The 27,232-nt window shown below is 43.7% G+C and overlaps 1 protein-coding gene across 2 annotated transcripts in view; it reads right to left on the bottom strand.

Moving 5' to 3' along the window:
• Positions 1–525: 525 nt before the first annotated feature.
• Tnfrsf11a (TNF receptor superfamily member 11a) overlaps positions 526–27,232 on the bottom strand; it is a 61,376-nt gene continuing 34,669 nt past the window's right edge. For both annotated transcript variants that reach the window (XM_047526766.1, XM_047526767.1), the window contains exons 8-10: positions 24,351–24,403; positions 21,993–22,767; positions 526–3,176 (exon numbers count right to left, since the gene is read on the bottom strand). In XM_047526766.1, the coding sequence (XP_047382722.1) occupies positions 2,857–3,176; positions 21,993–22,767; positions 24,351–24,403 (1,148 nt within the window). In that variant the 3' untranslated portion in view covers positions 526–2,856. The remainder of the gene's footprint in view (positions 3,177–21,992; positions 22,768–24,350; positions 24,404–27,232) is intronic.

Genomic DNA, 27,232 nt, shown 5'->3' with positions numbered 1-27,232 from the left:
CTGGCTAGTCCAGACTATCCCCAACTCTCGGCACCTTGCTGAGCAAGTCCCACCCAGTTGGGCCCAGTCCTAAGAACCACCCCAGCTGAGTTGATCTAACTATAGAACCTTGAGCTAAGTAAGTAGCAGTTGCTTTAAGTCACTAAATTGTGGGGTGGGTTGTTACACAGCAAGAGTTCTTCTTTCCCTGTTCCACCCTAACTACTCCTGACATTTGCAGGTAAAGAAACTAAGTCTTCCTTTTTCTAGCAGCTAAGTAGAACTCAGATAGGAAATAACACATCCCATTTCTCTCTCAACTCCTTCACTAGGTGCCAGGCTGTATTTAAAATAATTTTCTTATGAGATTAACAGCAGATATAACAACAAGGAGAGTGTTTTCTCTCCCAAGCCTGTTGTCAAGGGAACCACCAATAAGACACAATAAAACCAATGTTTGGCACCACAGCACACCAGGGAGATCAGGAACAAGTTGAATCATGATTCTATAAAGAGCCCTGTTTTTGCAAGCCATGAAAAGTAATCTCCGATGGTCAAATATAAGTTTAATAATCTCTTTATCACATCCCCCAAGTAATTGTGCATTATTGTCTTCATTTCATTCTGTTTACATTTGTCACATACATCTCCATAATTCACAGACATAGATGGGTATTTGCTACACATTTCCTATCATTTAATTGCCTGAGGAACAATACAGAATCAGTAGGGATCCATGTGGGAAAGAATGTTACCTTTTTCTGAAAATAGAGTATTTATATAGCACCTCTGACTTAAGGAGCTCAAGGCACTTTAGCATTCACTGTAGCATCCTTTCAATAACTCTGGGAGGGAAAACATGATAAACTATCATTATTGCCTCTTTATAGAAAGAAAATGAAAGCACAGGCAGGCAAAATCATCTCAGCGAGATGAAGACAGTCAGAGTAGAAAAGGGTCTTTAGCTCAGCAGCCTACTTTGTAAACTTATAACTTTGTTTTATATATTCCATATCAAAAAGAACAGAGGTTTCTTCCATTTGTGAACATCTCTCTCTGGATGGACTTTCACTAAAAGGGCAAAACAGATGGTAAATTCCCACCAACAGATCATCCTGGCACTGCAGTTATTTCCCACAGTTCTTTATGCCATGAAGGAGCCCTTCTTTGTTTCTCTATTAGAATCACAATCAACTGCCCCTCCCCCTCTCGGGCTGCCCCAGCCTTTCCAGGAGAATGGCAACCAGGAAGGTGAAGCCAGGGAGGGGTGGTCATTCTCTTTAGCTGGATCCTTATGATTGGTAAAGTCTGCACAGCGACCACCATTACCACTACTAGATGTGCAAAATTACTTTTAATTTGCTCAGGGGATTTACTTTTTCTTCAGTGTGTGAGGAGCACCAATGCTCACTGGCCACTGAAGTGGATAAATCCCCAGGCGACTCCTGGTCTGACTTAACACTGTTTCCTCACAAGACAACCAATGCCAAGAGATGAACCCGTAGGATAATAAATTTTCCTACATTCACAACATGAGGATTTGTTTGCAATTTATATGCCCTGGAAAATAGCAGGAATGTTTTGTACTTCTACAAGTCTAAGTTAGAGATGCACAAGGATTGAGGAGGAAAATACAGCCCAGTGCCAAAACACATTTATGGCATTCATATCTAGAAAGAGAAAATGCAAATTAATATGTCAACTTATTCATTCTTTCTTGAATTTTCCTGGCACCTTCCTTTCACTTTGTAAGCAGGCTGGCCTTGTGTCCTACTCATTTTCTACATCTTTTCCAGAGGGACCTCAGTAATAAGAATGCCAAGATGCAGCAACTTGAACTTTTACATACTTAGTTGCCAAGTACCTGTTACCTCTGCCAGTGTGGACAAGTAAAGCCGGTATTGGGCAAGGCCAGGTACTGAGTTTAATTCTGCTTAAGGATCTAGACAAATTTAAAAACATGGTGTGTGGTCCCCAGGCCGGGGTGGGAGTGGGGGGCGGGGCAGGCCTGTAATCCAAGTTACTCTGGAGGCCGAGGCAGGAGAATCAGAAGCTAAAGGCCAGCCTCAGTTAGGAAGACCCTTTCCCCAAATAAAAAAGAGTAGGGGGTGTAGGTCCGTGGTAGAGCACCTCCTGGGTTCAATCCCCAGTATCAGGGGTGGGCATGGCGGGGGAGGGGGAACATTCAGGGAGAAAATGGGATTTACCATTTTCTTCCTTTTAGAAAAATGAGAACATAGAATGTCTTTCTCAGAAAATGAGTCCCTCCACTCGTTTGCTGCACCTCACTCTAGGTTTAAAGTGCCTAGCCATCCCCTGAAAGTGGTTAGGCACACAGCCGGGAAAGCCATCAGAAGAACACTGTGAGAAGAGAAGGCGTGCGAAAGAGAAGAAGTAAAGGAGACTGTCACCTCCAGGATGATTTTGGAGAAAACAAATGGTGGGGAGGGAGTATCAAGAAACATGGTATGAAAGAAAGTGAAATATAAATATGGGGGGAAAGAAAGACCTGGCTGGAACGAGGCAGTCATAAAACATGTCAAAAGGGACAAGTTACTGTTTGAAAGGTAACGTGTGGCGGGAGTGGGAGGAGAGTTACAGGGAAGTAAGGGCGCACAGACGGCAGGCGGCGGGCACCTGCGCGGCGAGCGGACCCGCGGCCGTGGACCTCGGCGTGGTCACCGTACATTTCCCTTTTGCAGTCACTGGTTTTCTGAAGAGCAAGGTGCGCAGAGGGTGCCGGGCATTGCGCACTAGTGTACCGATCCGTGGCGGGGTCCGGAGGAGGGCGGCGGCTGCAGGTGCCACCGCGCGGCGGGAGGCGACACCGGGCGTCCGCCTCGGGGCTGGCGACGCCGAGGGCCGGCCTGGCGGCGCTCACGCGGCCGCGCCCTGCTCCTGCACCGGCCGCGAGGCCTTCTCGGGCCCCGGCGCGCCCTGCTCCTGCAGCCCCGCGCCCAGCCGCGCCTCGGCGCCCGCGCACGAGTCCGGGAAGCGCGGCGCGTTGCCCGCGAAGGAGTCGCGGCGCGCCAGCGTCTCCTCTTGCACCGGGCGGCCCACCGGCTCCGCCGCGGCCCCCGGCCCCGCCGCGCCCTCCTGCGACGTCTGGCTGACGTAGACCACGATGATGTCGCCCTTGAAGTTCATCACCTGCCCGCTGGAGATGAACGTGGAGTTGCTGTTCCCAGTCACGTTTCCTGCAGGGAGGGAGAGCACACGGAGAGGCTGAGTCGGCATCGCCGGGGGCGGACTTGTCGCGGGAGAGGCCGGGCCGGGGCGCCGCGCCCCTCCCGGGCTGGCCCCGCAGGGTCCCTGCGCAGCCAGGGCATCCCGGCCTCTGGGAGGGCACCGGGCGCCCAGCGGCCACGGAGGCAGAGGAGCGGGAAGGAGGCACTCAGGTTCATCCTCGGCCCGGCGCATGGGACCTGGTCCTGGCAGAACCCCCTGAATTGCAGACTCGCAGACGAGGATCAGATGGTACCCAGGGGGCAGGGGGCGCGCAGCAAGCACAACTAAGTGACCAAGGCCCAGCCGTGGTCATTGAGCAGACCTCAGTCCAAAGTGGAGGCCTCCGTCAGTCACCTGGGGGCCTTCATCCCTCTTCCTTCCATAGAGGTCCCTAGCAGCTAGTCCTGGGATCACGGGGCCAAGTGGGCTCAGCGTTTAGCCGAGGTTAATAATGTTAACATCAAACAAAAAAAGTTGCTCCTAGAAAAAAGTTAAATTCAGAAAACTGAAAAAGGGGGAGAAATTCTATAAGTCGTAATTTAAAATTGTCTGAAAAAGTAGTTTTCTTCTATCATGCTAAGTGAAATAAGTCAACGCCCCCCAAAAAACAAAACAAAACAAAACAAAACAAAACAAAACAAAGGTCAAAGGTTTTCTCTGATTTGTGGACTGGACAAAGCGGAGTGAAGGGAAGGGACGGGGAATGGGAAGAGGAACGACAGTGGAAAGAATCTGACATAACTTTCCTTTGTAATATATAAATATCCCAGTGAATCTCACCATCGTGTACATCCACTAGAAATTAATTAAAAGAAAATAAATATGGGTAAATGGTAGAAAGATCGATACAGGAAAGGAAGTAGGGGGTAGGGGGAGGGAAGGGGAAGGAGAGGTACTGGGGACTGAATTAGAACAAGATGAACTTCATGCTTTCATAATTATGTCAAAATGGAGACTACTGTCATATGTAACTAAAAATAACCAATAAAAAATGGTTTTTCTTTACTATTACAACATTCTTGCTGGTTCCGTTATTCTTCAATATCATATAAAACTACATAGAGGGTATCTCTAGCCACTGCATGAATGATTTATGGTTTTGAATTTAATTACATCTCTTCTTTATCCTCTTCATATTTAGATGTATCTAGTTGTGTCAGGGTATATGATTTATTCACCATTTAAAATTTTATTTTCCAACAAATCATCATGAATCCATTGTTGTTTGCTTCTTTGTCAGAACCATCAAGAAGTCTAAGCTGAGGTTTAAAAAAATCAAAAAAAAACTTTTGGGGGCATCCTCTTGCACATAAAGATCTGTGTAAAAGTTTGCATCTTAAGAATTTCACTCCATGCTATTGCCCTATGGGAAACAATGTCTTTGATAGTGATATCCTAAAAGTTCTATAGGACTGATATTCTTTCCAGTTTTCTATTTTTATTTTCAAAATAGAACTCAAACCCTTTAACTTAAGAGGTATATTTTAGCATTTGGAATCCTTTTGATTCATAGACTGGATCAATAATCTTATTCTTGGAGGGCCATAGGTGGGTGTCAGTGGGGAAGACAATATCAAGGTCTTTAAATTCCTGACAATTAAGATACAAAGTTAACTAGAAAGTGCATGAGATTCTCAAGTTTATTCTTCAAGTGTTTCTTTACCGAAGGTATAATTTGTGACAAAAATAACCTTCAACCACATCCATCATGCTGCCTTTTGTGAAAGACAGTAAACTGGTACAGATTAAACTTTAAAAAAAAAAAAAAGTTCCATTGATTTGCCAATAACAGTAGTGTCCACAGGGGCCTTCCTGGGCATGTGACCTGCATGGTGGCACAAAGCCTTGAACTCAAGGACCCCAGACTTGTTTGAATGCTCTACTGTCATCATCTTGAAATTCCTATTAATTTTTGCACAAGGTGCCTTGGATTTTAATTTTTCACTAGACTCTGTAAATTATGTTGCCACTTCTGAGGAACAGCTACTGTTAGGAGTATTGATCTGAGTTTTTGCCCCTTGGTTGCTCTAATATAGCATTACTGTTTGGGGAGGTAACATCTCATAGGTTGGACATGTTTTAATATTGTAGGAGTGTTTGCCAAACAATTTTCTCTATTGATGAACTAAATATTCAGCAAAACACTGAATTATAGAGGTTATCCATTGGTGCTTGTAAGATACAGACCCAATTATGTGTATTCCTGATATCAAGCCTCCTGCCACTTGCTGGTGAGATAGGTGGGCTCTCAGGGAGAGAGGAAAAGAGACACTTGGTAGACCCAGATCTACAGTCATGACCCACTCATGCTTTGTTCATTTAGTTAGATGAACAAAACTTCCAGCATATGCTTGTAACACATCAACTAGGACAAAAGCAATCAATTTAAATGTCACCAGATTCAAAGATTTACACAAATGTGCCCACAAATGATCTATGGCTAGACTGCTTAACCAAAAAGAAACAGTCTAATCCCCAAATATCAAATTATTGTCTTGGAACTTAATTTTCAAGAAAAAGCTTACCTGGGAACCTGCACATTTCTTCCCAGGAAAATCTCATATGCAATCAAGAGCTCAATCCTGGGACATCACTTGTCTTCTCCTCTCTGAGGCAAGGGGTGCCTGTACCCTACTTTTGGGGTGTGTCCATCTTTGCTGTCCCTAAATAAATCTTTGCATGTGCCTTGCTTTTGAAATATACTGGGATTCTTTTTAGTAGCAAAAGTCAAGAACCCCCAGGCTGAGTTGGGCTCCATTCTCCTCCTTGGAGGGACCTTTTCAGACCCTGGTCTAGTGGCATGAATGCCAACTTTCTGATCTAGAAGTGAGTCATGTCCCACTGAGAATGAGTCTTCTGACTGTATCAATTATGCCTTTCATGTTAAAGTGGCACAAAAATGAAGTCACTTGCCAAAGAGGCTAAGTGCAGAATCCTTCCAGAGTTTTATTTCCCCAATATTTCTCATAGCTGTCTCTTCTGCCTCAACTTAAATAACAAAATATTTTTAGTAACTCATTCTTTGAATCATCCAAAAGCATTCAACAATTTTCAGAGAAATGATCCTCATGCTTATCAACTCATTTTTTTTGCCAGTTAATATAACAATGAAAGTTTTAAATTACACCAAGGTTAATTTACACTCACAGGACTGGGCACACCCAGGGATTGGGGAAAGCATGGTTTTTCACCAGTGGGAGCAGAGGGCCTGGGAATCCTAGGGTAGCCAAGAAGTTGTGAGTAATCAGTGTGCCGAGGGCTTCAGAAGGCCTCCTTCACAGAGAGGAGAGTGAGGGTTCATCTGAGCCTTAGGTCGAGATAGATTAAAAGCATCCACCCCAATAATAAAGGTAATAGAAACATCACTCCAAATCCAGACTTTTCTATGGGCTCTCTACAGGCTGTTGGTTGCATTCAGACACTAGCTTGCAGGTACTTTGCATGTGGGCACTCCTGGTAGTTGGCTGGCTCTCCCCTCTACCAGCTGACATGTTTCCAGGGTGAAAACTGTCTTACAGCTTTCTTTTTCCTTGGTTTCTCATAACCCAGATTCACCTGAACAATCTAATAACATCGGTATCATCATGGGGTTTCAGTCTCTGGGGATCAGAGGGGAGGAAGATGGACAACAGGCACGGTATTAATGGCGTCTGAGCACAGGAGTGTAAGAAATTGGGTGAAAAAGAGGAGACAGCAGGGGTTCAAGAGAACTCTGTTCTTGTCCCAACTTGGCCCTCAGTGGTGGTGAGAATTTGAGACAAACTACCTAAAAACTCTTCAGGTTTGCTCACATACAAAATGAGCATTGGTGATCATGTCATGCTAGCTTGGTACGGGCAGGCAAATCACATATATTTGCTAAATAAGTGAACTCATAAACATGTGGCAATCTGGTGGGATGGCATAGGGTCAAACAAGATGATGGGTTTGAAAATGCTTGGGAAATAGCACAGAATTAGTCACGGGTTCCATGATGGCACTACGATGACCAATAAGTAGCATCAACACTCACAAAATCCCGAAAGGGACAGAAATTTGTGAAACAGACTGAGTGGTAATGTCCTTTCCATCCATCTTGTTGGAGGCTCTCCATGTGTCTTAAAGATTGAAAGGATGTTTTCCTCTGGAAATCTAGCCAACTTCTGTTTTCTTTTCTGAAATCACAGATCATGATTGCCTTGGGTTAGACCACTCATCTAAAATCTACACTAAGTCCCACAGTCTCAAATCTTGTCATGCTAGTCAGCCGTGAGTTGAACGTTTGCTAGATTAGAGAGAGGCTCAGAACGACTTGGTGATATCCTCACCCTTCAGTACAGCACAGTACAGAAGTGTCCCTGCTGAAAGCAACAATTCCTAACAGTTTGCATCCTACATCTCTGCACAGAAGAGTTTCCGTGTTTACATAAGCTGATCTGAGAGGGCAAGACTCTGGGATGGCAGCCTCCTTGGGACACTCACATGAGTGACCTGCATAATCGGGGGTGTTGCGGGGTTGCCTTTCCAGCACAGTTGCATGGTTTGTGCAGTGGTCACATGCCCCTGAAGAGTAACTCTTTCCACTGAGTCCCAAGGAACAGGATGTTCTGTTGTTAGAGTGAACCTCTCCTTTGTTGGGGGCAGTAAGGGAGAATGTAAAAGGGGAAGGAAGGTTAGGGTGAGGCTTACCCAAGATGGCCTAAGAATGGTCTGAGACTTAAGAGATTGAGAAGACAAGCCACAGAGTGGGCAAAAGTATTTGAAAAGCCATTTTGATAAAGGACACTTACTCAAACTATTCAATGAACTCTTAGAGCTCAATAAGAGAAAACAAACAACCTAATTAAAAAATGGGCCAAAGACCTTAACAGACACCTCACCAAGGAAGATTATTCAGATGACACATAGGTATGTGTGTATGAAAGACGCTCCACATCGAATGTCATGAAGGGAGTGAAAATTAAAGCAACAATTAGATCCCACTCCACACCTATCAGGCCAAATCCAGAACACCGACACCACCAATACTGGCAAGGATGGGGAGTAACGAGAACTCATTCATTGCCAGCAAGAATGCAAAATGGTACAGACACGTTAGAACACAGTTGGCAGCTTCTTACACAACTAGTTAAAACAGGCTCACCATATGAGCCAAGGATCTTCTCTTGAGAATTTACCCAAAGGGATTAAAATCTTATGTCCAGGGCTGGGGTTGTGGTTCAGTGGTAGAGCGCTTGCCTAGCATGTGTGAGGCACTGGGTTCAATTCTCAGCACCACCTATAAATAAATGAATAACATGAAGGTCCATCAATGACCAAAAAATAAAAGTTAAAAAAAACCTTATGTTCATACAACAATCTGCACGTGGATGTTTATAGCAGTTTCACTCATAATTGCCAAAACTTAGACATGGCTAAGATGTCCTTCAGTAGGTGAATGCACAAATAAACTGTGGTAATCCAGACAACAGAATATTATTTAGTGCTAAAAAGAAATGAGATATCAAGTTACGAGAAGACACGGAGGAGACCTCAACGAATGTTACTAAGTAAAAGAAGCCAACTGAAAAGGCTGTGTACTGTATGATTGCGGCTACGAGGCACTGTGGAAAAACTACGAAGACAGTAGAAATATCAGCGGTTGCCAGAGGTCGGGGAGGGACAGAGAGTCAGCACTTGGAGGATTTTTAGGGCAGTGAAAGTACTCTACATGATGCTGCAATGTGGCCCTATAGTCTGTCAAAACACAACACCGTGGGTGAACCTGAATGTAAACCGTGGACCTGGGGTGATGATGATCCACTGTAGGTCCATCAGTTGTAACAAATGGCCGGATCTGGTGGGGGATGGTGGCAACGGGGGAGGCCACGCATGGGCTGGGGCAGAGGGCATGTGGGAAATCTGTTCTCCATTTTCCTGTGAACCTAAAATGATTCTGAAAAATAAAGTCTGTATGTTTAAAAAGGTCTGAGGCTCTTCTGTGTGCCATTAGGCCATGGAGCCTCTAGGAACTGGCAAAGCCAAGAGCCCGTCGCTCCTCCGGCTGCTCTCTTCAGGCTGCCTTTCCCACAGCTTCCTCCATCAAGACCACCCATCACATTTATTTTATTTCAGTTGTGAAAAAAGATGGGGTTGGAGGCTTTTGAGAGAAAGGACTTTCTCCACAAAAGAATCAGCAATAGTGAAAACAGAAACTTTCAGGGGCAACTGGCAGCAGACAGGAGTCTCATTATACGACAAGTAACCCTAACCATCCCTTCCTGCACATTGGAGTGTCCCTTCCTGCGGAAACTTCTGGGCCTGGCCTGGCCTGGCCTCTGCCCCTCACTCAGCCAGTGTAGCTATTTATCCCAGGCCTGTGGAAACTGAAGATTCTCCAAGGCACAGAAATCAAATGAAATCAGTATCCATTTAGGAGATGGGTGGTGGCTGAAGGGACAGGCTTCGCTGTCAGATATTGAAATCCTGGCTTCGTGGCTTCATAGGTGTGTGATCCTGGGCAAGGAATCTGCCCCACAGGAGTTGTGTGAGGAATTAAGAAGCTCACTACAGCCTGGTAACTAATATCTAGAATACCACAGATAAAACTGTCACCTTCAGGATAGCAAAACAGTTGCACCGGTCTCTGAATGCCATGCAACAGCAGAAAGGTTTTTGAAGGCTACCCAAAAGTTGATTTGAAAGCCAGAATGACGTGGGGATTTTTATAAAGTTGAGGGTTTTAATATTCATAATACATGAGTTAACTGAACATTAGTGTATAATGTGATTTAACTAGAAAAATGTTCAGATAACTTGAAAGTGTTAAAAATAGCATCTAAGTCAACAGAGACAATGAACAAATGATGTGTCCTGTTATGATCAGAAAGATTTATACATTGCTAAACTCATGCTTTATATAGCAGGCTCCATGGAATCTGTTTTTCTCAGGCAGAAAGAACAAGCTTAGGTTTAAGAACACAATCCCTGACAGAATTTACATTTTTTAGCAAGGTAACGCACACTTTGCTTCTCAAAAGCTCATTACAGTTGTTTAAAATGCATAACATATGAATATTAAATCATAAGAACTATGCCAAATAATACCACCAAATTGTCATGTAGATTTTCTTCCAAGTAACAGAACTAAAAATATACACAAATACACTCAAACTACCCAGGCTTCATTGGGTTCTTTTGGAATTAAAAAAAAAAAAAACTTCTTATATATTTAACCCATATGCTTCTCATGTGATTTTCCTTTTTATGGAAATGCAAGCTCTGTTTCAGGCATTTGGAAGAAACTGGGTATGTGATGATAAAGGAAGGGAAGCAATATTTAATAGTTCCATTCTGAATCATGCTTGAAAATCACATAGAAAATCTTAGGGCCAAACCCTACCAAAATGAGCTCTAATGGTACAGAAAGAAGGGAGGTAGTACTAAACTAAACAAGACAAACAGTGAAAAATTTTAAAATATATTTTGAAATAATGTATTGACTTTTGGCACCAATGAATGCTGAGCACTATGACCAAGAAACCAAATTACGAAATACTAATTTTAATGTAAAGATTCAGGACCATGGATTGATTAGTACCTGCCTTACAACACTGAGCTAAAGTGAAAAGCTGGCGCATGGCATTTATTCTAACAGGAGAGTGAAGAAAATAAAAAATAGAGGCCCGTCCATTGCTGCGGGGAGTAAAAGGGGAGGGAGGAAAATTCAGAGAGGAGAACCATTTCCTGTGCTCTTAGGATGGAAGCGGATGGTCAAGAACGGTCATTCAAAAGCAGGTGGGCCCAGGGAAGGGACTGCGGACGGGGGAGAATGGCGAGTCAGGCAGGTGTGTTCATCTCCAGGCATCTTGGCTACCAGGAAGCTCTGGAGGACTCTGTGCCACTCGGGTGAACTGGCTCACCTTTGCTCTGTGGACTCTGCCTCCTCTGCCCAGGACAGCTACGTGTGCCACGATGGCCACTGCCAGTCCTTCCGTCCTCTGTTTCTCCTCCAGCCTCCAAGAACAGGTCAAAGAAGGGGGGGGCTAAGTGCACACCAGGGATGAATGGGGAGCGATGGTGCTTCTGGAGGCCCGCGTGTTCTGACTGGTGGGATCAATGTGCATATACATACTGATCCCCTGAGCAGGCCATGGAGCCACCTTCAAGGTACTAGAAAGATGAGGGATGACCAGTTTACAAGAACCTCTACTGATTCGTTGTGGCTGCTCAGACGGAGTAGTTGATGAAGGGTGGCTCAGTTAGAAAATGTCCAAGACTCACTGCAAAAAACAGGTGGCAGGTGAGAGGGGCAGACTGGGGAAGGATCCATACTTCAGAAAGCATCGACTCTTTTTGAGTTCTCCATACCCTAATAAAAAAATCCCTACTTGTATTCCAGGCTTTTCCAAGTCACAGTAGCTCAGGAGACCTTCAAAAGGGTTTTGTAGACAAGCAAATATGTCACTGGAGTTCATCAATAACTGCAGGGGGCCCTGTAAATAAACAACTCTCCCCACATCAGAAGTAGTAGAACCCTTTAACCCACTCCTCGGTTTATACACAAAGGACTTAAAATCAGCATATTACAGTGACACGGTCACATCAATGTTTATAGCAGCTCAACTCACAATAGCTACATTGTGGAACCAACCTAGGTGCCCTTCAATAGACGAATGGATAAAGAAACTGTGGTATATATATACAATGGAATATTATTCAACCATAAAGAAGAATAAAATTATGACATTTGCAGGTAAATGGATGGAGCTGGAGAATATCACGCTAAGTGAAATAAGCCAATCCCCAAAAAACAAAGACTGAAAAATTCCACTAATAAGTGGATGATGATACAAAATAGCGGGGTGAGGGGGTAAGAAAAGAATGGAGGAACTTTGGATTATGTAGAGGGAAATGAGAGGCAGGAGGGAGCAGGGGTATGAAAGAAGGTGGAATGAGACAGACCTCATTACCCTATGTACATGTATGATCACATAAATGGTATGAATCTACATTGTGTACAACCATTTCTATGGTTGTGTACAACCATTTGTGTACAGTGAATCAAAATGCAGTCTGTAAAAATAAATAAAATCTTTAAAATAATAAAAAAATTTTATAAAAAACACTGAAAAAAAAGGATTCCAACTGAGGAAATGCAGGGAATGGTAAATGGTAATAAGTAAAATGTCTACTTATTAAATGCTAGTAGTTACCAATTAGTATCAAAAATAGGATATTTTCTAATAGAGGGAGTGTTCAAATGTTGACCAAAAAAAAAAAAAAAAAAAAAAAAGTAAGTGGCAGAACCCAACGGCTGATCGGAAGCGAATGCCAACTTGTTGGCCAATGATAGACACATTAATTACAAACAGTTGTTACTTTTTCCATATGAAGTTACAGTTCTACAGTGGCAACAGTGAGAATTCTAACTCCATGTGAGGGGGCTTGTAACCAAGGCAACCATCCTGTTATCAGGATTAGGAATCATTGAAGACCTAAATTAAGACATGGTTGTTTAAGACATAACCAGGAACAGAGCAGGCTCCGAGTCCCGGAGCCGCTGCAGTGCAGTGTACTCCTGCAAAGAACCAGCGGAGAGCCTCGATCTGCAATCAGCCTCAGGGATAAGGACAGGGCAGCCGGAGACCTCTTCAGGCGGCTCTGCCCACTCCGGCTGCGGGCTCTCTTCACGGGGCGATCCAAGATGGCGGCCTAGAGGGAGACTGCACCCCCGGTCGCTCCACAACCCAGGAGTTAAGAAGGGGAGGCATTGAGAGACTCGGACTGAAGTGGAGCCACGGGTGAGTCTGCCCACTGGGTAAAGCTCGGCCCGGGTGGCAGGCCCAGATAGAGGTGGCTTATCGGAGCCGGGCAGGGCAGCTAGAGTCATCCACAGGCAGTCCTGCGCACTCCGGCGGTGGGCCCCACCCACACAGCCAGCTTCTCCAGGTTCTCGGAACGGAACTGGCCCGCTAGTGAGAGCCTGTCTGAACAGAGCAGGCTCCGAGTCCCGGAGCCGCTGCAGTGCAGTGTACTCCTGCAAAGAACCAGCAGAGAGCCTCGATCTGCAATCAGCCTCAGGGATAAGGGCAGGGCAGCCGGAGACCTCTTCAGGCGGCTCTGCCCACTCCGGCTGCGGGCTCTCTTCACGGGGCGATCCAAGATGGCGGCCTAGAGGGAGACTGCACCCCCGGTCGCTCCAGAACCCAGGAGTTAAGAAGGGGAGGCATTGAGAGACTCGGACTGAAGTGGAGCCACGGGTGAGTCTGCCCACTGGGTAAAGCTCAGCCCGGGTGGCAGGCCCAGATAGAGGTGGCTTAGCAGAGCCGGGCAGGGCAGCTTGAGTCTTCCCAAGGTAGTCTTCCACACTCCGGCAGTGGGCTCTGCCCACACGGCCAGCTGCACGGTGCAGGCCCACAGTGAGAGCATTTCCGCACAGAGCCAGTTCCAAAACGTGGAACCAGTAGGGGGCTAGGGGCAGTATTCTTCGAATGAGCTGCTTTATCAGATTCCTCCAAGACATCAGGCTACTGAAGGCTGGGAGGTGATACACTGGAAATCTACTGGGACACTATAAGCCAATAGTGGAAAACTGCAATATCTCAGGGTCCCACTGACAACTGACCATTATGAGAAAACAAGGGAAGAAAATGTCCCAAACAAACCTAGATACTACATCAATAAAACCCAATGACAGCAGAGCAGAAGAAATGTCAGAAAGGGAGTTCAGAATGTACGTAATTAAAACGATCAGGGAAGCTAATGAGGAGATGAAAGAGCAAATGCAGGCATTGAAGGAGGAGATGAAAGAGCAAATGCAGGCATTAAATGATCGCACCAATCAACAGTTAAAAGACCAAATACGGGAAGCAAGAGATCATTTCAATAAAGAGTTAGAGATACTGAAAAAAAACCAAACTGAAATCCTTGAAATGAAGGAAACAATAAACCAAGTTAAAAACTCCATAGAAAGCATAACCAATAGGATAGAACACCTGGAAGACAGAACCTCAGACATTGAAGACAAAATATTTAACCTTGAAAACAAAGTGGAACAAACAGAGAAGATGGTAAGAAATCATGAACAGAATCTCCAAGAACTATGGGATATCATGAAAAGGCCAAATTTGAGAATTATTGGGATTGAGGAAGGCTTAGAGAAACAAACCAAAGGAATGAACAATCTATTCAATGAAATAATAACAGAAAATTTCCCAAATCTGAAGAACGAAATGGAAAACCAAGTACAAGAGGCTTATAGAACTCCAAACATACAAAATTACAACAGACCCACACCAAGGCACATTATTATGAAAATACCTAACATACAAAATAAAGACAGAATTTTAAAGGCCGCGAGAGAAAAGAATCAAATTACATTCAGAGGGAAACCAATAAGAATATCAGCAGATTTTTCAATCCAGACCCTAAAAGCTAGAAGGGCCTGGAACAACATATACCAAGCCCTGAAAGAAAATGGATGCCAACCAAGAATCTTATACCCAGCAAAACTTACCTTCAAATTTGACGATGAAATAAGATCCTTCCATGATAAACAAAAGCTAAAGGAATTTACAAAAAGAAAGCCAGCATTACAGAACATTCTCAGCAAAATATTCCATGAGGAAGAGATGAAAAACAACGATGCAAATCAGCAACAGGAGGCGCTAGCCTAAAGGAATAGCCAAATAAAGGAGAAACCGAATCATGTCAAAAACAAATATGAGTCAATTGACTGGGAATACAAATCATATCACAATAATAACCCTGAATGTTAATGGCCTGAATTCATCAATCAAAAGACACAGACTGGCAGATTGGATTAAAAAGAAAAATCCAACAATATGCTGCCTGCAAGAGACTCATCTCATAGAAAGAGACACCCATAGACTAAAGGTGAAAGGATGGGGACAAACATACCATGCACACGGACAGAGCAAAAAAGCTGGAGTATCCATCCTCATCTCAGATAATGTGGACTTCAAACCAAAACTAGTCAGAAGGGATAAGAAGGACATTACATGCTGCTTAAGGGAAGCATAAATCAGCAAGACATAACAATCATAAATATCTATGCCCCGAACATTGGCTCATCCACGTACGTCAAACAAATCCTTCTCAATTCCAGAAACCAAATAGACCACAACACAATAATACTAGGTGATTTTAACACACCTCTCTCACCACTGGATAGATCGTCCAAACAAAAATTGAATAAAGAAACTATAGATCTCAACAACACAATCAGCAATTTAGACTTAACGGACATATATAGAATATACCATCCAACAAAGAATGAATACACTTTCTTCTCAGCAGCACATGGATCCTTCTCTAAAATAGACCATATTTATGCCACAAAGCTACTGTTAGTAAATACAAGAAGATAGAGATACTACCTTGTACTCTATCAGATCATAATGGATTGAAATTAGAAATAAATGACAGAATAAAAAACAGAAACTTCTCCAATACCTGGAGACTAAATAATACACTATTATATGATGAATGGATAACAGAAGACATCAGGAGGGAAATAAAAAATTCTTAGAAGTAAACGAGAACAAAGACACATCATATCAAAATCTCTGGGACACTATGAAAGCAGTACTTAGAGGAAGATTTATTTCATGGGGTGCATTCAAAAAAAGAAGTAGAAATCAACAAATAAACGAGTTAACACTACAGCTCAAAGCACTAGAAAAAGAAGAGCAGACCAATACCAAAAGTAGTAGAAGACAGGAAATAGTTAAAATCAGAGCCGAAATCAACGAAATCGAAACAAAAGAAACAATTGGAAAAATTAACAAAATAAATAGTTGGTTCTTTGAAAAAATAAATAAAATTGATAAACCCTTAGCCACACTAACAAAGAGAAAGAGGGAGAAAACTCAAATTACTAAAATTCGGAATGAACAAGGAAACATCACAACAGACACGAGTGAAATACAAAACATAATTAGAAGCTATTTCGAAAATCTATACTCCAACAAAACAGAAAACCTTGAAGACATCAACAAATTTCTAGAGACATATGAACTACCTAAACTGAACGAGGAGGACATACACAACTTAAATAAACCAATTTCAAGCAATGAAATAGAAGAGGTCATCAAAAGCCTACCAACAAAGAAAAGTCCAGGACCAGATGGGTTCTCAGCCGAGTTCTACAAAACCTTTAAAGAAGAGCTCATTCCAATACTCCTCAAACTATTCCATGAAATAGAAGAGGAGGGAACCCTACCAAACTCGTTCTATGAAGCCAATATCACCCTGATACCTAAACCAGACAGAGACACATCAAGGAAAGAGAATTTCAGACCAATATCCTTAATGAACATCGATGCAAAAATTCTCAACAAAATTTTAGCAAATCGCATACAAATATATATTAAAAAGATAGTGCACCACGATCAAGTGGGTTTTATCCCAGGGATGCAAGGTTGGTTCAACATTCGGAAATCAATAAATGTCATTCACCATATCAACAGACTTAAAGTTAAGAATCACATGATTATTCAATAGATGCAGAAAAAGCATTTGATAAAATACAGCATCCCTTCATGCTCAAAACACTAGAAAAAATTGGGGTAATGGGAACATTCCTAAACATTATAAAGGCCATCTACGCTAAGCCCATGGCTAATATCATTCTAAATGGTGAAAAACTGAAAGCGTTCCCCCTAAAAACTGGAACAAGGCAGGATACCCTCTTTCACCGCTTCTATTCAACATCGTCCTTGAGACTCTAGCCAGAGCAATCAGACAAACCAAAGAAATTAAAGGGATACGAATAGGAAAAGAAGAACTCAAACTATCCCTGTTCGCTGATGACATGATTATATATTTAGAGGAACCTGGAAATTCCACCAGAAAACTTTTAGAACTCATAAGTGAATTCAGTAAAGTAGCAGGTTACAAGATCAATGCTCATAAATCCAATGCATTTTTATACATAAGTGATGAATCTTCAGAAAGAGAAATTAGGAAAACTACCCCATTCACAATAGCATCGAAGAAAATAAAATACTTGGGAATCAATCTCACAAAAGAGGTGAAAGACCTCTACAATGAGAACTACAGAACACTAAAGAAAGAAATTCAAGAAAACCTTAGAAGATGGAAAGATCTCCCATGTTCCTGGATAGGCAGAATTAATATCGTCAAAATGGCTATACTACCTAAAGTTCTATACAGATTCAATGCAATTCCAATTAAAATCCCAATGATGTACCTCGCAGAAATAGAGCAAGCAATTATGAAATTCATCTGGAAGAATAAAAAACCTAGAATAGCTAAAGCAATCCTCAGTAGCAAGAGCGAAGCAGGGGGTATTGCAATACCAGATCTTCAACTCTACTACAAAGCAATAGTAACAAAAACGGCATGGTATTGGTACCAAAATAGACAGGTAGATCAATGGTACAGAATAGAGGACATGGACACAAACCCAAATAAATACAATTTTCTCATACTAGACAAAGGTTCCAACAATATGCAATGGAGAAAAGATAGCCTCTTCAACAAATGGTGCTGGGAAAACTGGAAAACTATATGCAATAGAATGAAACTAAACCCCTATCTCTCACCCTACACAAAACTCAACTCAAAATGGATCAAGGACCTCGGAATCAGACCAGAGACCCTGCATCTTATAGAAGAAAAAGTAGGTCCAAATCTTCAACTTGTTGGCTCAGGATCAGATTTCCTTAACAGGACTCCCATAGCACAAGAAATAAAAGCAAGAATAAACAACTGGGATAGATTCAAACTAAAAAGCTTTCTGTCAGCAAAGGAAACTATCAGAAATGTGAAGAGAGAGCCTACAGAGTGGGAGAATATCTTTGCCAACCATACCTCAGATAGAGCGCTAATTTCCAGAATCTATAAAGAACTCAAAAAACTCTACACGAAGAATACAAATAATCCAATCAACAAATGGGCTAAGGAAATGAACAGACACTTCACAGAAGAAGATGTACAAGTAATCACCAGATATATGAAAAAATGTTCAACATCCCTAGTAATAAGGGAAATGCAAATCAAAACTACCCTAAGATTTCATCTCACCCCAATTAGAATGGCGATTATCAAGAATACAAGCAACAATAGATGTTGGCGAGGATGTGGTGAAAAAGGAACACTCATACATTGCTGGTGGGGTTGCAAATTAGTGCAACCACTCTGGAAAGCAGTGTGGAGATTCCTCAGAAAGCTTGGAATGGAAACACCATTTGACCCAGCTATCCCACTCCTTGGCCTATACCCAAAGGACTTAAAATCAGCATACTACAGAGATACAGCCACATCAATGTTCATTGCTGCTCAATTCACCATAGCCAGATTGTGGAACCAACCTAGATGCCCTTCAGTTGATGAATGGATAAAGAAACTGTGGCATATTTATACAATGGAATATTACTCCGCAATGAAGAATGATAAAATTATGGCATTTGTAGGCAAATGGTCGAAATTGGAGAATATCATGCTAAGTGAGATAAGCCAATCTCAAAAAACTAAAGGACGAATGATCTCGCTGATAAGCGGATGAGGACATATAATGGGGGGTGGGACGGCCTAGCAATAGGTTTAGGGTTAGGTTTAGAGTTAGGCTAAGGAGAGCAGTAAGAATGAAGGAAAGAAGGACTGTGTAGAGGGAAAAGAGGGGTGGGAGGGGTGGGAGGGGTGGGAGGGGTGGGAGGGGTGGGGGGGAGGGGAAAAATATAATAAACATCATTACCCTATGTAAACGTAAAAAAATAAATAAATAAAAAAAAAAAAAAAAAAAAAAAAAGACATAACCAAAAGCAGGTATTTCACCCTTCTTTGGTCGTTGCTAACAATTCTCATTATTCTTTAAGAGTTAAAACATCCCTAAAATAGCCTTAACAACCTTGGGTATTGGGGTTTTTGTTTCGTTTTGCTTATTTTTTGAAATTGTCTTCGCTTGCAGATGCTAGCACAATGGAGACACTATTTCCCGAGGAAGACCACAGACTCTGTTATCAGAAAGCACTTGGTTTGGCTGTAAGTTTAAACAAACAAACAAAATAACATCTGGGTATAAAATCAAAAAAGTCAGTGAAAGAGGCGCCGGGCTCAGGTCTCTGGGGGGCACAGTGCTCTATGGGAGACGGAATGGGGCCGGGCCCTCCTCTCCCTTCTCACACAAGGGCCATCTTCCTTCATGCGTTCTATGGCACATAAACTACAACAATTAAACAAAAAAGAATGGAAATGTGGTATTTTGACCAGAAACCCTAAGGCCTGTTCACGTAGATGTGATTGTGAGGAGAACAGCACAGCCTCTAAAATCAGCTGGCTGCCGCTTCTCAGGCGAAAATGAATTTGGCCCGCTGGCTGGCGACAGAGTGCCGCAGACTCTCCACGGTGCTGAACATGGCTCAGCACCAGACGGAGAGAAAAAGCAGTGTAAACTCTGCAAATTAACACCACTCAGTTGATGACACACTTTATTTCTTTCCCCTAGGCCTCCATGTTTAGTACTGGAGAAATAAAAGGCGAGGAAAAGCAGAGGAGGACCCGTTTTCTCTTTCAGGACAGCAAAGATTTGGCTTTTGGCTTCATGACACTGAGAGTGTGTGTGTGGATGTGAGTGTGAGTGTGAGAGAGTGTGTGTGTGAGTGTGCATGTGTGTGAGTGTGAGTGTATGTGTGTGAGAGTGTGTGTGTGCATGAGCATGTGTGAGTGTGTGTGTGAGAGAGCATGTGTGTGTGAGTGTGAGTGTGAGAGACTGTGTGTGTGCATGAGTATGTGAGTGTATGAGTACGTGTGTGTGAGAGCATGCATGTGTGAGTGTGAGAGAGTGTGTGTGTGAATGTACATGTGTGTGCATGTGAGTGTGCGTGCGTGTGAATGTGCATTGGAGTGTGTTTGAGTGTGTGAGAGTGTGCGTGTGTGAATGTGCATGTGTGTGTGCACGTGTGAGTGTGCATGTGTGTGTGTGAATGTGTGTGTGAGTGTGAGTGTGAGAGACTGTGTGTGTGCATGAGTATGTGAGTGTATGAGTACGTGTGTGTGAGAGCATGCATGTGTGAGTGTGAGAGAGTGTGTGTGTGAATGTATATGTGTGTGCATGTGAGTGTGCGCACGTGTGAATATGCATTGGAGTGTGTTTGTGTGAGAGTGTGCGTGTGTGAATGTGCGTGTGTGTGCACGTGTGAGTGTGCATGTGTGTGTGTGAATGTGTGTTTGTGAGTGTGCGTGTGTGTACACTACACACACACACGCTCACATAGTATATCTCTTTAAATTTGGCCAACCCTGTTCTTCTAAGAACTGATTATGTTTCCCCCACAGTAGCAAATGTCATCTCCTGGTGTCACCAATTGAAAAACTGGTCTGTCCTCTGGTACTGCCAGGACCCAGCTACTGCCATAGACTGAGCTGCAGTCTTCTCCTTCCCTACAGCCTGAAGGACTAGTGTTCAGTGTCTCTCCAGAACGAACAGAACCAAAACAAACGGCTAGAAAGATGGAGAACAATGCAAATGACCAACAGCACCTGATTTTTTCATCATGGAAATTCCTTAAAATCTTAAAAATATATTCTGAAGCTTCAGAAGGAAAACTATACCAGTTCTTTTAAAAATATCCTTAAATGTATTTTCTTTCAGTTTGCCTGGCCATTGATATAACAGAATTTATACATCAGTGCATTTGTGTGATTGCAGCAAACCACAAAGCTTGGGAAACACCAGCCCCAAAGTGAGACCAAGCAAGCCTGGAGCCCTTGTCACGGGGGGAAGAGCAGCCTCCGAGACAGGCTGGGATCTGCCACCTCAGGGTGATAGAATAACTCAGAGACAGCTATAGTGCCACTTACAGCCTAAATCAAGAGACTGGAAAGAAAAAGCGTCTCTGGAGAGGGACGGCCTGTGAATGGGCAAATTTTTTTTCTTCTTCGAGTTGGAAGATTTTGTGAAGTCCCTTAAATAGTATGTATCCATATATTCATGTTTCTGTAAAGAGTATCTGTAGCTTTCAGAAGACTCTTAACAAGATCCCTGACTCCTCATGGGGCTAATGATTCCCAGAGCCAGAGAAAGCCCTCCCTGTCAGCTGCGAAGTCCTTTGAAACTACTTCATAAAAAAGAGGTGGTTTACCCTCAGGAAAAAGAGTCATAATGTTATCACTGGTGGCTTGTTCGTGCTCAAGCAGTGTTGCAGTGATAAATTTTCAGAAAGATGCTAAATTGTAAATCATCCTCAGGTTCCATAACCACATTACATGTAGTGGTTACAAAGGATCTTGTTCTAAAAAGCATTAAAAGACACTCACTGAATCATTAATTTGGTACAAAACCAAGATGCTGCTCAAATAAATATTAATTAAGGATCAACTATTTTGCTTGTCCTCCTGAAATTTATGAGAGCTTTCCTGGGGGAGCTTTCAGAGGCCTATGCTGCTTTTAAAACAAACCTGAGAAACAGAAACCGGAAGGAACACCTTGATTTAGCCAGTCCCGGGGTCAACACTGACTTTGTCCTTCAGCAGTCAATGTTGGGGTTCGAAGAATAATCTGACCGTAAGAAGCCTGAATACAATGTGCACTGGGTGTGCAAACATGCAGTAATCACCCCCCAAGTAGAAGATGAAGCCACAGAGCAGTGGGCACAACCCACGACCCCACAGGGGCAGCAACCCAACCCCCTCTGGAAAGACACCTATTAAGAGAAAATGGTCAGGCTGGATTTTTCCCATGTTCACTTCCTTTTCCATAAATGGCCTGGTAACTGGCCCCAAACCTCAGCCCAATAATAGGACTTTTTGCTCAAATGTGGGAGACTAGGAGAACTACTTACCAGATGCAGGTGGCTGGTCACTGGGGGAGGTTCCAGACCCAGCACTTCCCCTGGCTGAGCTTGGCGGCCGCCCGTCAGCCCCGTCCGCAGGCTGGTCTGCCCCCTCTGCACTACCAGCCTCTTCTTCGGAGGGAGGGCCCATGCCATGGGCGCACTGGGGCAAAGGTCCGTGTTTCAGAGAACCCATCAGGGGCTCATGGTCCTCCCCAGGAGGGTTCCCACATCCTGAGTAGCTGTCCCCCACGCTGGAGCTGGCTGCCCAGGGGGCACAACTGCCACCCTCCACCTCTTTTTGCAAGTACTTTTCGGGGGACACAGGAATCCAGTCAGTTCTGCCCGGGGGCACCATGAAGTTGCAGCTCTCTGAATCCACCGTGCTCTCCGTCCCTGAGAAGCACTGGCTTAGACTGTCATTCTCCCCCACCTCCAGGGGCTCAGGGAAAGGGGCTGCGGATTTGCTTCCAGGCTGGGTCAGTAGCAGTAGGCAGTCTGCGGGCTGCGAGGGCCTGTCCATGTACTCGTCTTCCGTGGGAACCTGCCTGCTGGGGTCCACCTCCATCTCCACCTCGCTGACCAAGGAGAACATCCTGGCATCTTCGCCCTGTGCACAGGGCTCACCTCCTGCACACGCATCCCCACAGATGGCAGCACCGTCTGCACAGCACACGGCTTCTGGAATCATCTTCTCCAGTGTCAGCAGTAAGACACCTTCACACACTTCACACTGACTAGAGCCCGCCGAGGGAGCGCTGATACAGCTGTCGCCGGAGGACGCCTGTGGATATAAATTCAGAAGGCAGAGGCGTTAATACCCAGCGTTATTAGAACATGTTCGGCTAAGCGCTGCTGAAAACAGTGTTTATACTAATTATTTCCACCATAACAAGTACAGATGGCTCATCCACCACGATACTTTATTTGTGCTGTTCAGGATTATCCAGTGCAGGAGAATCCTAAAATGGAACACAACCAGAAACGAAGGATCTTACTGCATTTCAAAGGGATAGAACATCCGTGTCTAAGGGGGCACAGAGCAAACACAAATAATATTTTAACACAGTATTTTGACTCTATACCCTCAATATAAATATATAAAAATGACATCATACTGGATCCTGTAGTCGGTAGCAATACTGGACTCAGTTGATCGTTCTGTGTTTTGCTGTGGTATAGGTTGGTAATTCTAAGCCTACTTTCCGTGTGTTCCAGAATTGAGCAAATGGGTGACCACACTGAGAACAAGAGGAGCCAGGTGTCCTGCTAGAGACGGAAGATCCAAATACGAGGGAGGGAAGACTAGCAAGGACCCTGGAGAGCTGGGTCTGAAACTGGAGAGGTCAGTGTAGTGTTTAAAGTTGACAGATTTTTAGAACCTACGAAAATAAATCTAAGGGACAAAATGGAATTTTAATATGCAGTGTGTACTGGGAGAGAGTCTTATCACGCTTAAATTTTTTGATTTTGATAAATGTTCCTGGTTATATATGAGAGTGTCCATGTTCTTAGGGAATACACACTGACGTATTTAAGCATATGGGAACACACCGTCTCCGTTCACTCTACAGCGAGTCAAGAAAAAAAATGTGCATTTTCATATGCACACACAGAGAAAGAAAACAAAGAATAAACCAGTGTGATAAAATGTAAACAACTGGCAAATCTGGGCACAGGGCTATGGAAGTTTGTGTAATATTCTATTTTTTACAATTTTGAAATTATGTCAAAATAAAGTTACCAAAATAACTACAAAGCAAATGAAAGTTGTAGCTCATTTTGCCTAAGAATCTGTACTAGGCAATCAAGATTTGTACTAAAAAATAACACATACACAAAGATGACAGAAAGGAACCAGGATGGGAGTGTGGCCCAGTGGAGAGCACTTGCCTAGCATGTGCCTTGGGTTTGATCGTCAATATCACAAAAGCAAAACAAAACAAAACAAGAAACAAGTGGAAAGTGCTGGAGCTCTAAGGCACGTGTGCCTGTAATTCCAGCGATTGGGGAGGCTGAGGCAGGAGGATCACAAGGTCCAGGCCAGCCTGGCAACTTAGTGAGACCCTGTCTCAAAACAAAATACAAAAGGGCCGGGGCTGTAGCTCAGTGGTAGACGTCTCTGGGTTCAATCTGCAGTACAAAAAAAAAAAAAAATGTAGAATGAAACACAAATAAAAAAGATGCATTTAGAACAAACAGTGACGGGCCCTGGGTTATGCAGAGGGGATCGGTGCTGGGATTTGAGCTTTGGACATCATGCATGCAGGTGCCAAACAAGCCATGGGCTCAACAGTTGATGAATCAGAGTTAAATCAGTGTAACTGTTCCAAGGACTTAAAGGGGGCACCAAACAATTTTCTTTACCTTATTTCCACTTAGATGACTGCAAACATCATTGATCCAGTGCCACAAATCAGCTAGAAAAACAAAGCAAGGGCAAGGGTTTCATTAACTTCCTATTTCTTTTTTTAAAACAAAGTTGATTTTGTATACTAATGATGTTATAGGACAAATGTAGACCACAAAATGGTGACTAGAGTGAGCAAATTAACTCAGCCATCATGTCACAGTGACCCATTTCTTTCAAGGTTACAGGAGCTGCTACGGACTCATTTCACAAAAATCCTAAATACAATACTCTTCTCTGGACTTGTTTATCCTATGCATCTGCTACTTTGTGTCCTTTGATGTATAATTCCCATTTCCTATAGATTGAACTTTTTGTTCTCTTTTTGATGAGTCCACATGTAAGCGAGGTCAGCAATATTTTTCTGTTTGTGTGGCTCCCTGTTAAGTAGCACAAGTCAGTTCAATATTATCTTTACACATGTTCCACTGCAAGTGCTTCAGTGAGCATTCCTGAAGTAAATAGCATTTAAAAGTAAATTAGGGAGGGCTAATACAGACCAGGGGTGGAGCACTTGCCCGGAGCATACAGACCCTGGGGTTCCATCCCCAGCACCATACACACAAGAAAAGAAAGAAAGAAACAGTAAATATAGAAATGAATGACTTAAAGGCTACAAAGGCATCTTGTTCCTACCAAAAACAGAACTTCCTGTCTGTGTAAAGCAAACCATGGCCCACTAGTGTTCTACTGAATATCTGTGGGCACGCCTGGGGTTCCCAGAGTGGCCACAATGACTACGGGCATTCTTATTCCTTCAACAAATTTTCTTTGACTTAGAGGACCAGGCTAGGCCTGGTAAGGCAAAAAGAAAATGTTTAGAGACTGATTTTCCAATAAACTAGCTCAAATATATGCAATAAAAGGAAGGTGCCTGCTAGAGAGCTAAGCCTCAGATTCATTGAGTTCTGACAGCCCCCCAAACCGTTTCTACTATGTCTTCTTGGTTCTCAGAAAAATATGCTCTGTGGCATATGCGAAGGACGTAGCCTTTAACTTTTACACAACAGAAGTGATAAGGTCTAAAAAGTCGAATCTATGATTTTTTTTAAAAACTGTGCATTCATATTGTACCTCAACGAATATTCAAATATTCAATTTTATGTTAACAATTAAGATTAAAGTTAGGAGTCATCAGTTCTTCAGTGGAAGACAACGGCAGTTCATAATGATGCCAGGCACCTCATACCCACTGAGCCCTGAATGTGCCTGGCCTGGTGCTGAGCAGTGCATGCAGGTGATCTCATTTATGCTCTAGACTATGATGTGACCTTGCACAGTTTATTGAACATCCCTGAGCCTCAGTTTCCTCATCAGCAAATGGGGAAAATCATGTGTCTGCCTCACAGTGCAGTGTCTGACTCCCTGAGTACATGTACAACGTACATAACCTTGGTGGCACACGGTAAATTTCCAACACATGTCGGTTACCGCTATCATCACCACCATTAGTCTTCTTTCTTTTCCATAATTTTGAAATTCATTCAGAATAAATTACCCCAAATAAAAGGACAGGCACAGTTCTTTCCTCGTAGGACTCAGTTTTAGACAAGCGCAAAGGTACTAAAAACAATACTTGTGCACAGATCCACCGTGATTGTCTCCCCCCCACACAAGGGCAATATAGCCTTCCAAAATGGTGCACCTGCACCACTCGGACTACACCCCCAAATTTGTTTTCTACACTAAAACAAGAGGGCTGTCCTTGACGTCCTGGGCAAGAATAAGGAGCAAACTCCTCAGCGGGTCTGAAGGGCTGGGGCATCTGGCTGTTCTTGTGCAGGGTCCCCAACTTTCTGCTCCCCTATGTGGCTCTTTCACCCCCGCTCAACGCTCCCCCTCACGTGGTCCTCTCAGTGGGCATGCTTGGGATGCTCTCTGAGTCCCTTCAGGCTAGTAAATTCCGGCTGCTCTTTCTGGTCTTAGCTCACCCACTTCCTCCTCTGAGGTGCCCTGGCTGACCCCAAGACCGGGCAGACCTCTGCCTCTCGACCTGGTGCTCAACTCCTACCCTTTCGGTTCTGTTTCACTCTGAGATCCCAACACGTGCCTTGCCACTAAGATGCCTCCACCAGGAGGGCACTGGTCTGTGGGGCTCCACACTGAGGCCCAGTGCCTGTCCAGTCCTTGGTGGACCTGTGGAATGAAGGGATGAGGACAAAGCTAACAGTCACAATTCCCGAAGGAACTGGTAGGTCTATTGTTTTCTCAATAAGATAGGGTGGGAAATGTTATTAAAGGGTAACAACATAAAGCAAAATATCAGGAAGCCCGTTGTCTCACAAACTCATGGCTGTTCAAGTGGTCCTGATTGTCTGAACAATGGGGCCTCATCATCCAGCCCGTGCTATGATGTCAAGGAAGTGAAATTGCATCACTTCCCAGGCCACCCTGGCGGCATTTCTGCTATCTACCACACAGTGTGGACTCTACCATTTCCTTCATCCCTCCTCCATCACCTCATTGCTAAAACCTTTATACCATGAGACCTTGGTTTCCATGGACTTTGGCTTTTCCTCTCCTCTCCTTTTGACAATAACTTTAATTCCCTCAGTGTTGGGAGCAGTGATGGAGGATGGGAGAGCAGTTACTGGGATCAGGGGTCTCTGATGCCCTCACGGCTGTGGTATGCCGGGTTTCTGGGAATGTTTCTGTGCAAAGGCACAGGATGCCTAGCTGCTGTAGCAACGCCCTGCATGAGAAGGCTCTGTGCAAGAGCCCTATCAGTTCTAAGGAATTCTTATGCTAGACAACCACAATGTTTCACCAGCTCTCCTTCTCCAGGTCCTGCCCTCCTTATAGCAACTTTTAACAATAGACTTTGTTGAGAGCTACACAA

The sequence above is a fragment of the Sciurus carolinensis genome, chromosome 15 (genome assembly GCF_902686445.1).
Source record: "Sciurus carolinensis chromosome 15, mSciCar1.2, whole genome shotgun sequence".
Taxonomy (NCBI): domain Eukaryota; kingdom Metazoa; phylum Chordata; class Mammalia; order Rodentia; family Sciuridae; genus Sciurus; species Sciurus carolinensis.
The sequence above is the reverse complement of the archived record's forward strand: the minus strand, read 5'-3'. Positions and strand labels throughout refer to the sequence as shown.